The 10,942-nt window shown below is 35.7% G+C and overlaps 2 protein-coding genes across 4 annotated transcripts; one reads left to right on the top strand and one right to left on the bottom strand.

Moving 5' to 3' along the window:
• Positions 1 to 413: 413 nt before the first annotated feature.
• On the bottom strand, positions 414 to 4,702 carry LOC107026170 (50S ribosomal protein L13, chloroplastic). Of its 3 annotated transcripts, none has more exons than XR_001457551.2 (5): positions 4,426 to 4,702; positions 2,506 to 2,691; positions 1,285 to 1,455; positions 644 to 880; positions 414 to 526 (listed from the first exon to the last, which is right to left on the bottom strand). XR_001457551.2 is itself a non-coding variant. In XM_015227040.2 (4 exons), the coding sequence occupies exons 1-4, from the start codon at positions 4,651 to 4,653 to the stop codon at positions 764 to 766; spliced, it is 702 nt and encodes a 233-aa protein (XP_015082526.1). In that variant the 5' UTR covers positions 4,654 to 4,702; the 3' UTR covers positions 537 to 763. The 3 variants fall into 3 exon arrangements, 1 of the variants encoding a protein (XP_015082526.1); XR_001457552.2 differs by having other exon boundaries at positions 648 to 880; XM_015227040.2 differs by lacking the exon at positions 414 to 526 and having other exon boundaries at positions 537 to 880.
• An 823-nt stretch (positions 4,703 to 5,525) lies between these two features.
• On the top strand, positions 5,526 to 10,029 carry LOC107023967 (protein VTE6, chloroplastic). The gene is made up of 5 exons (XM_015224824.2): positions 5,526 to 5,993; positions 6,954 to 7,207; positions 8,052 to 8,175; positions 9,370 to 9,474; positions 9,561 to 10,029. Exons 1-5 carry the CDS (start codon positions 5,595 to 5,597, stop codon positions 9,645 to 9,647), a joined length of 969 nt encoding a protein of 322 aa, XP_015080310.1. The 5' UTR covers positions 5,526 to 5,594; the 3' UTR covers positions 9,648 to 10,029.
• The last annotated feature ends 913 nt before the right edge of the window (positions 10,030 to 10,942 follow it).

Below are 10,942 nucleotides of genomic sequence, written 5' to 3'. Positions count from 1 at the left end.
TTCATGGGAGATAATAAAAAGAAAATTCAATTTGGCAATGCCACGTGATATTTTAACACTGGTTTGAGTGTATTTTTACTCTATGTGCCCATCAAATGTGCGAACACAAATGTGAAAGATGGATCAAAAAGTAAACATCTATTGTGATTTGAAATGGTTTAATGGGGGCACCCACCCACCATAAACTTTTTTATTTTAAATTCGAGACAATTTCTCGTGTCACTTTATGTATTTTTCTTTTTACATAATTTTAAGTTCTAACGAACTACCAGACAACAAGATATTACCTGATTGGTCATGGGGTTGGGGTATTACACTCACAAGTTTTAACTAGTCTTCTAATTATACCAGCTGGCGTCATTTGTAAAATAGACATATGTAGAGCAACTAAGTAACGATAAGGAGGTTCAAGCTCTGGATATGAAAAAACTCTTATTGAGAGACTCACCCGAATGGACCCTGCAGTGATCCGGATTTAGTGGGGTGGGGCTCAACTACAGGCTCCGAACAATGAATGGAAACCAAACTGAAAGAAGTGACAGTAAAGACATAGTTAGACCAAACTATAGACGAAGGTCAAAATATTGCGAATTTCGCATACAAAACTGAAACCAGAAGATGAATGCTTATTTGCTTAACAAACCTACACAAACAAGAGCTCTGGAATCAAATAAATTTTGTACTGGATAACAAAAAACAGCTGGAAATGGTAAATGTGAAACTGCAGGCTGATCTCTCGATGACGTTTCATGGAAAATGGAGTTCACCGTTGCTTTTGAATTCTCTTGTCTCGTATAGGCAACTCGATTGGCTTCTGCGCGTCATGAGGATGATCTGGACCCTCATACACCTTAAGATGGTTAAACAATTGTCTACCAAGCTGCACAAACAGAAATGTGAAACAATTTAGGACTGGCACATGAAAAGAAAATAGAAGAGAAAGTGAGAGAGTTTTCTTGTTTTCCTCTCATCTCTCTTATCAAACAAAAAAATGATTTTTCCTTCCTTCTTTTTCCTGCCCTTCGAACAAGTGGTAGGGGTAAAGTCGGCGGGATTATAAATAACCTCCCTTTTAAGCCGAGAGTCTATCAAAAACAGCTTTGTATGTTGTTGAAATGCTAGAGGAAATGGAATTTTAGTACGGGAGTCCCTAACTCTGGTACTCCTAGTCCAACATGATGAGGACACTGTCCAACATCTCCTTGGTTTAATTGACACAGCAGAGAAACATCACTACAGGTCATCGAGTGAATGGAATCTTGAGAAAAGGTAACACAGACTTACTCTCCCTTTCGGGAGCATGCCACGGACAGCATGCTCAAGGATTCTTTCTGGAATTCTCTGTTGAAGTTGATCAAAAGTCTCTACCGTCATCCCACCAGGTCTTCCCGAGTGCCTCCTGTAAAGCTTTTGGGACCTTTTCTTCCCAGATACAGCAACCTTTTCAGCATTAACCTTTTAATGTTCAATTACAAAGACAATTGCTCAGATACTAAAGCAACCATGCAATAGCAAATAGCTTACATTTAAAGGAGAGCAGGATGATTTTACGGTTATAGAGTGAAATTAGCAACTCAATGATGAAATGGACACTTATCAAGCAGGCAGAAAAGATAAATTGACAACATCCATATTCTATTACTTAGGTGACTCCGGAAGTGTCTTACGAATTTCATCTCAGCAAAGAGATAATAGAAGGAATGGGCCGGAAATGAGCATCACCAAGGTTCTTACGCACAAAGAAATCTCAACATAGTTGAATATAAAATATGCATAATGCAAAACCATACATGAATCAACAATATTCAGATAGGAGGAAAAGAGAAAGGATAAGGAGAGCGGTGGACCTCTAAATAGAAATCACATTCCATTCTCAATAAACCTTATAGAAGCAGAGTGATCTGCATGTCAAAAAATTGATGGCACACCTTAAAATCAACACCATACTGTCCGGATATCTTGAATTTTTTATATTGGATATCCTCGAAAGGACCTGTTGCTGTTTTTTTCTTTAAAAACAAAAACGGTTCCAAAGGGACGAAATTTTAAGGTTTGCTTGAATAGAAAATTAAAAGAGCACAAAAGTACTTCCAAATTTCTTAAACCAGACCTATATAATTCAAAAACTTATACTTAAATATTCTATATTAGCTGGGGAACTAGAACAGAACAGATATTGCCACTCGAACAATTATGAAAAAGGAAGAACATTGCAAAATGAAGAAACCTCCGGAGAATGCACGTACTAGCGTAAAGTTAAGGTGGAGTCACCACATATCATGATAATGTAAAAGGGAAAAAACTCAATTCCCACATTATATTTTCATGGCCTATTACCTACTATCATTTCTTTTAAGACTACATGTCCTATATACTTTTTAGAGTCAAAGAGAGGCCTTAATAGAACCAGAAAGTCCTAATACGAAAAGTAGGACTTGTCCGGTTCTCTTCTTCTTTCTAATGAAAATGCAGAGAAATGAACAAGCATTTAGCACAGGAACATACCACTATTACAAATGCACCCATATCCACACTTGGAGTGTATGTTGCCAGATTCTTCCCTCTGATATGTATTGCAATAGTTGATGCCAATCTTCCAAGAATTTTATCGGTGGCATCAACAATGTACCAAGGTTTGTCTGTGTTCACATGGTCTGCACCCTTGGGATACCATGTTTCATTCCAAATGTCCTGGATGCAGGAAAAACACAATGACATCCATCAGATAAAAACTCTTCTATGCACTCATTAAGATCAAAAGATTTGTCGAACCACTGAAGCATAATTAAAGCAAGGAAATATGTTCTTTGTTAATTTCACTTCTCAAAAGCACTGGCCCGCAGCCTTTCCCCCTTTTATTTTCCTTTTAATGCTGCCTGAGCTTTTAATCACTACGAGTCGGTGATAATTGCTCTACATGAGTTTGATATGGCCCTTGCCATCTCGTATTTCAGGTATCAGAAGAACCATTGAGGCATTATCAACAAAAGCTAGCATAGGTAGTCGGGATTAAAAAGAAACGGGACAGCAGATTTTGTGGTAGTTCTGTATTCTACTGCTTTCCACATCAAGTAGTATATTGTGGAGTGTGGACAAGAGAAGAAATAAACACCAAGGTAGAATAAGAACTCAAAGATATCAACTGTAAGGTTCTGACCAACAGAAGTACCTCTGAAACAACTAACTGAAGCTTTGCTCAATTCGTGATTCTCAATGAACTTAAAGCATGGTATTTGTGCCAACAACCTAGGTTTCGACTCTCACCTATAGTTCTCCTCTAAATCACAAATATAGCAAATACTGCCCAAAAAATACAGATATAACAACTTGCTCAAGACAACCCGAAGCAAAGTCTAACTGAACACCAAATTAAGAAGAAAGTCGATGTCTTTTGCAAGTTAAATGTCGAAAACGAAGTACTCCTATGAACCAAGAAGAAAAAAGGATAGTTATAAAATTATCTAACTGGAGGCTGAGCTCAATTCCTGATTCTCAATTGAACTTAAAAGCAGGTATATGTGTCAACTACATAGGTTTCAATCTGACCTATAAATCTCTTCTTAATCGCAAACTTAGCAAATTCGCCCCAAAACTAAATGGATAACACATTGCTCAAAACAACCCTGAGCAAAGTCCAAATCCATACCAAATTAAGATGAAAGTTGAAATCTTTTACACTTTTAATGTGGAAAACTAAGTCCTCCAATGACTCAAGAAGAAAAAGGATAGTCTATAAAATTATCAGTTTTCACAGAGAAAGTACCTCTAACTGGAAGCTGAGCTCAATTCTTGATTCTCAATGAATCCAAAGCAGTAGTAGTCAAGTGTTGCCTAGTTTCCCTATCAGATGTATTAGTCTTACTCTCCTACTATCTTATTCTTCGACTTTTTATCACGTGTTTGTTTCTATTACCTTTTGCTTAGATCATCATATTGCTAGTTATTGCTACTGTTCTTTTCTCCATTATTTTCAACATGGTTTTTTCACTAGTGTATTTCCTTTTCGGCCGAGAGTCCTTCAGAAATAGACTCCCTAAATTTCACAAGGTGTAATGAAGCATACACCCTACCTCCTCAGACCCCACTTATCGAATTATATTGAGTATGTTGTATATGTGCCAGCTACCTAGGTTTCAACTTTCATTTCAACTTTCAACTCTGACCATAGCAAATTCTCCCCAAAACTAAACAGATAGCATCTTGCTCAAAACAACCCCAGAGCCTTAAAAGTCCAAATGCATATCAAATTAAGACTAAAGTTCAAGTCTTTTACACCTTAAATGACTAAACTTAAGTACAGAAGAGAAAAGGGTAGTCTATAAAATCCTCAATTTCCACAATAACCCCAAAAAACCCAGAGCAACAATGACAAAATCAAGACAAGTAATGAACAAAAAAAATAAAAGAGAAGTATAAAATACTTACAGGGCCATTAATTTCAGACTCTTCAAACATCCATCTTTGTTCCAGAGGAACAAGTGCTGTCTTTTCTTGACAAGAAATTTGAGTAGCTCGATGGGTCTTAGCAACAACAATGGAGGGCTTTGAAGAGATGGAGAAACCCAAGAAAAGGGTCTTATTGTGAGAGGAAGATAAGGTTTTTGCTGGTGAATGTGAGGCAAATATTACAGAAGAAGAGCATTGCACAGCCATGGAAAATGGCTGCAATGGTATAAAGTGGATAAGAGGAAAAAAAAAAGATAGAAGGGGTTATTTATATTGTTACATATATTATGGGCAAAATATATATATATATATATATTTTAAAAGTAATCCTTCTATTTTACTTAGCTTGATTCAAAGTATAAATTAATGTTGATATGAAATTAGACATTTGGATGTAGACAATTCAAAACTTAATAATATGGAGTATTTCTGTTGTTTTAATTATATATCTTAGTTATTATTTAATAAAAAAATAATTAATTTTTTTGATTGTAATTTTTTTCTAGAATTATTAATTATAGTTTTAAAAAAGAATTCGAATTCGTATCAAAACGAGGTACTTCTTATTTGTTTATTAGTCCTTAATGAATACTTTGTTCTTAGGCTCGTACTTATCTTACTTTAGTCTCATCTTCAAGCACCAAAACTCAAGAAGAGTTCTCAAATACTAACTGAAATTGCTAGGTAATGCTAATATCCTGCCTATGACAAGTCCTATCAGAGGTTGGTTGGTCCGAGTTTGAGTCATGATAGAACACGATGCTTGAATTTTAGTTAAGAAATAAAATTATTTATTTATTATGAGCTATAATTTTTGACTTGATATCGTGAGTTCAATTCCCTGGGACAGCATTATGCATGAGGCAAGTATTGGGACAGGGGATTGTTGGGTGATTTACAACTAATTTAGTGTCGAAAAAAACTAATATATAAGCTTAAGGTTGTGTTATAAGAACTCACAAAATTAAAATTTTGAATTCGTATTAGGTTGTGTAACATTTTAAAAATGATGGGGCTTACAAATGACACACATCAAAATCCAAGGATCTAATGTGCAAATTACCCCAACAAAGAACCTTCGTTCCGGTTTATTGACGACTCCACGGCTTCCGGAGTCTTACGTGAGAAGCTCTAAAACTTCTTTAAAAATGGCTTTTTCAACTCTTTCAATACCAAGACTTCCATTACTTCTCCATATTCAAAGACCAAAGTTTTCATTTTTAACCTCAAAACTCCAAACCCCATTTGACCAATTTCCTCATTTGTCAACTTTAAACCCTAGACATCATCAAAGATCATCAATGAAAGCACAAGCGTCAGTGTCTGATCTTGGAATTGTCGAAAGAGCAGTTCAATTGATTCAATCTTCACCACCCACGTGGCAATCTGCTTTGCTGAGTAATATTATCATTTTTACTTTGGGTTCTCCACTTTTAGTTACTGGATTGTCACTTTCTGGTATTGGGGCTGCTTTCTTGCTTGGTACACTTACTTGGAGAGCTTTTGGTTCCTCTGGGTTTCTTCTTGTTGCCACATATTTTGTTATTGTAAGTAAAAATTTGAACTTTGGTAGTGTAAGTGTTGTTTGTAGGATTCTACTTTGTATAAGTTATGCTTATGTATATTTTAGATCAATGGGAAAATGAAGTGGGATACTTAATCATGAATGCTTGCTTGTGAATCTCTCTTTCTTTGTTTGGTTAAACAAAATAGTCGATATAAGTAAAATTGGCAGAGCAAAGAAGGAGATATTGCATCCTCTTAATTGATTTGTGGAACCTTATAAGCAAACTCGAAAATGTATTGATATTAACCGATCTAGATTGTCGAATTAGGTCTCACATCCCAAGAGCTAGCTCAAAGGGAGTATGATTGACCAAGCCACAATGTACTATACTTGTCTTCATCCTCCCCATGCCAAGACCATTTCCCGAACTAGAGCGTATACATTCATGACAGTGTGGGGGCCCCACATCTGATAGGCTTAGCTCTATTACCATGTGAAAGAAATGGATCTTAGGTCTACCTCAACTGTAAAACGTAGCTCATGAATGTGCATGCTCTAGTTCGGAAAAGTGTTTGGGCGAGAAGGGTGTTGAAGAGAAATATATGACATCGGTGAGAAATGAGATTCTTGGACTCCTTATATAGCTTTGGCAATTGTCCTCCCTCTTGAGCTAGCTTGTGGGGTTGTGTTAGATCCAAGATCTATTTGTGAACGTTGTATCAGTGAGACAAAGGTCCTATCTAATCTCACTACCACCCATTATCAAAAAAGATTTTCCATGTGCTTGGCTCATGAAAAAAAAAGAGTCAAGCCCGCATGTGAGGGTTCCCGTTTCAGAATATAATAAATGTGTGCTCTCTCTAACAACTTAATATTTAAGATGAGATGTCTTTCGACTGGAAATAATGATGGATATTATTGACATATTCTGTCCTGCTTAGGCTGATGATTCTGATAAAAAGCTGTTAGAGAGCTTGGACTAATGAGCTAAACCAAACAGGGCACAGCTGCGACTAAGGTGAAAATGGCTCAGAAAGAGGCTCAAGGGGTTGCAGAGAAGAGGAAAGGAAGGAGAGGACCTGGAAGCGTGATAGGCTCCAGTGCAGCCGGTTGTGTTTGTGCATTCTTATCTATTAATGGTGTTGGTGGGGAGGCATTTACTCGGCTGTGGGAACTTGCATTTGTAGCCAGTTTCTGTACCAAGTTGAGTGATACTGTCTCGAGCGAGATAGGAAAGGCATATGGTAAAACTACGTGAGTACAACCTCTTCACCTCTGGCTAACTACTATGAATTTGATGTACTGAAAACAGTGACTTGTTAATGTAGAAACTGGGAAATACATTCTTTAATTATATGGAATTCTGTTAATTCTTAATTCTAGACCTAGTAAAAAAGACACTAAGTCCTATGTGGTTTGCGAGCTATTACATAGGAGGTGGGGTTTTACCCTGTGCGCATCAAAAGGGTAGCGGCTGTGGGTTTCCCTTGTCATAAAAAAAAAAAAAAAAACTCAAGGTATTTCACATGTATAAAATGAAGACTGAAAATTTATCCTTTGAAAACCCAAGGTCTTAGAAAAGTGTCATAATTTAGTAGAATTGCCAGTCGGGTTAGCTTGCATGTACCTCTACTATTTCACCGGGTACTTGCTACCTCCCACCAATACATGTACCTGTTAACTCTACCCATCAAGGCTTAGGTAGAAGGGAAAAAATCACCTAGTATTTTTAACTCCATTGAGATTTGGATCACGGTTTCTAATGTTTGCACTTTGTACCCACTTTGTTGACCATAAGGCCACACCATAGTTGCTAGAATTGTCTGTCAATATTGCAACTTGCAACTTTGCATAATTTTGCTTTCATTTCAGTTAGTTAGGTGTGTGATGAGCTCTGTGATTCGACACTTTGGTGGAGTGCTATTTGTAGTTCATATATATAATTTTTGATAGTACTAGCTACAAAGTTTTCTCCGTTGGAAGGAAATCAAAAGCAACTCAGACCACTCATCACTTTTATTTGCTCAGTTCTGTCATCAGGAGGAGTAGATGGCTCTCTTTAAGAATCGTCTGCTTAGTACTTGCATAACAATTGCAGGTATCTTGTCACCACATTAAAGGTAGTGCCTCGGGGTACTGAAGGGGCTGTGAGTGCTGAGGGAACCTTAGCTGGGCTTCTTGCTTCAGTTCTCCTTGCTTTTGTTGGTTATCTAAAGGGTCAGGTATGCCTTCCATAAATGGTTCTAAGTTTTGAAACTTTTTGCTTTGTGCCATGTAGTTTTTGTTTTATATAGTACAATAACCTGGAGATACTAGTCTATTATGGGCTTTAGGAAATGGAAACAAAAATGTCACGTTGCCTTTTCTTGCATCTAGGTTCTATCACATGATTTAACTCTTAAGCCCCTGAGGTCTACAATGGTCCAGGTTGAGGCCATTAAAGAATTTTGGTGATCAGAAATGATGGAGAAAAAATTTGGGAGCTAAACACATTGAAATTGTTGTGGGTAGTAGATGTAATAGAATTTTGTTATGGGGACTAGAGAGTAGTTGTAGAAGAAAGTGTTGGACTTCTTTATCAGAAAAGAAGTTTTGGACTAAATGTGGGCACTGTTGCAGGCTCAATGGGCGGGGATTCATGTTTTCATGGGACTTTTGGCTTATTACTCGAGGTTGTGAGAAAGAAAGGATCATCCTTTTGCAGCAATAGCATAAGATATTGTTAGTGTTGTTGAAGTATTTCTTCCACCCTCAATTAATGTTGATCGTACTGCCTACCAGTATCTAGTCTGGCAAGGACCGAAGGTTATGAGTCTCATACTACTCTCGATAGTCTCCAAGTTACCATAGTTTTATTGTATTTTAAACTTACAAATGTATCCTTTTGAAACCTTGTTGATAGAATCATAAAGAGTGTAAATTGAAAGTGGCTGCATTGTTTTAGCAATCCTATTCTTCTCCTTTCCCTTCTAGGATTTGTGTGAACATATTGAGTTTTTCGTGCTATGAAGGTGTGCAAGGCTGGAGTGATAATTATGTGTATTGTTTCGGACAAAGAGAGTACTAACTATCTTTCTATCCGAATATACTATGACATGGGTAATTTTCGATGAAGATAAATCCTTGCATTACATTACCTGATTGGCTGATTTTTTTGCAAATGTTTATGGCTGAGTAACCCGAGGCAGAGAGATTTTCATTGTTCTAGCCCATCTAGCATATCTTTATTTTATTTTGTTTTGGATCAGTTAGCTGTCGAAACATTCACTACATCTATAGCTTTATCTTGCCCGTGCTGAGAGACAAATACAATACCATTTATTCTATTCTCTTCATTTTTTCATTTAGTACTTTGATTCAACTTTTAGGCTTTAGCAAGACATATTCCATATTCTGACCAGAACTTTTTTTTCCAGATTAACGTACCTGGGGCTGCGATATGTGTAATAGCTGCCCAGATAGCAAACTTTGGTGAAAGTCTAATAGGCGCTTCACTTCAAGAGAAAGAAGGATTTCGTTGGGTATGTACTTTTCTGAACAAATGTCTTAACGTTTACTCTGAGATGTAAGTAATTCACTCACCTTTTTGTTATCCTTTGATGTTCAGCTCAACAATGACGTTGTCAACGTCATAAACATATCCTTGGGAAGTATCTTGGCCGTCCTAATGCAGAAAATAATACTCCAAAGCTAGCGATAACTTAAATCAATGCACATACTGTAGTATGGAGCTTGAATTCCCGACTTTCATTGCATCAGAGTAGAGCATATCATCGAGACATAAAAGAGACCAGCAACGGGACTTAGAGGTGGATAGAATCATCCGAGCTAGAAACGAACACTTGTTAGAATATTCATGTTCTTGGTATAGTTGAGAAACAATTCTGCTAAATCACTCCCTATTCCAGTGGCAAATGTATTGTTTCCATTAGTATTTTGTACAGAGTTTTATATTTGATTACTCAAAAAATAGTTTATGTAAGATCCCAGGCATAAGACAATGTCTTTAAACTTGACTTGACATCTATGATATCTGCTCTCGAACCTTGGTTGTATACAGATGGACACTTATATTACTTGTAGAACGTGAATTGCATGTATGAGGCATGTGATACTTGTTTAACTTTATATAAGTTTGAATTATCTATTTGTACCTATCCAAAGTTAGAGGATAGAGATCAGATAAGATCAAGTTAATGACACATTTATGTATTACGTTAAGATGCAAATTGTTAGTACTTGTGGATTACTAATTTGAATATAATTAGTGTCAAGAGACTCATTAGAGAGGGTCTGAATCTTAATCATTCAAATTTGTCCCATTAAGTCTGTTTGCTTTTAAAAATGGGATCTTAATTATTCATATTTAATTCATTAAGTTTGTTTGTTTTTATTTCTTTATAAGTCTTTTAATGGGTCTGAATAAAAGTTACATACTTTTAACACTATTCAGACTCAAAAATAAGCTTTCTATCTTAATTAAACTATATCACTACTCATAAAAGTTATTTTCTTATTTAATTATTTAATTACATATTTACCGTTATAATTTCTTTTATTCTTATTAACTTAATATACTATGTTACATTGAATTATGTAGATTCTAAAAGTTTTTGAGTGGAAATAATAGGCATATTAATGATACAACTTAAAGTTAAATTCTTAAAAGATAAATCATTTTACCTTGTCATGATAAAACTGTTCAAAATATTATTTTCTAGGTAAAAATACCTATTTTATTAAAATGAGAATTTTATAATGTTTTACTGATATAACTTTTAATTTCATATGCACATTCAGATATTAAAAACAAACAATCCCAATAATTCAGTGTTCAGATTCAGAGACAACATCTTAATGTTCAGATTTATACATCTAGATCTTAACATCTTAATATTCAGATATATATTTAAATTCAGACGCCTTAATTTTAATGAAAACAAATGAGACCGTAATCTTATTTATAGTATAACAAAGAAGAAGAAAAAA

This window comes from Solanum pennellii, chromosome 7 (genome assembly GCF_001406875.1).
Source record: "Solanum pennellii chromosome 7, SPENNV200".
NCBI classification, from domain to species: Eukaryota; Viridiplantae; Streptophyta; class Magnoliopsida; order Solanales; family Solanaceae; genus Solanum; species Solanum pennellii.
Note: the sequence above shows the minus strand (reverse complement) of the source record. Positions and strands in the feature narration are given on the sequence as shown.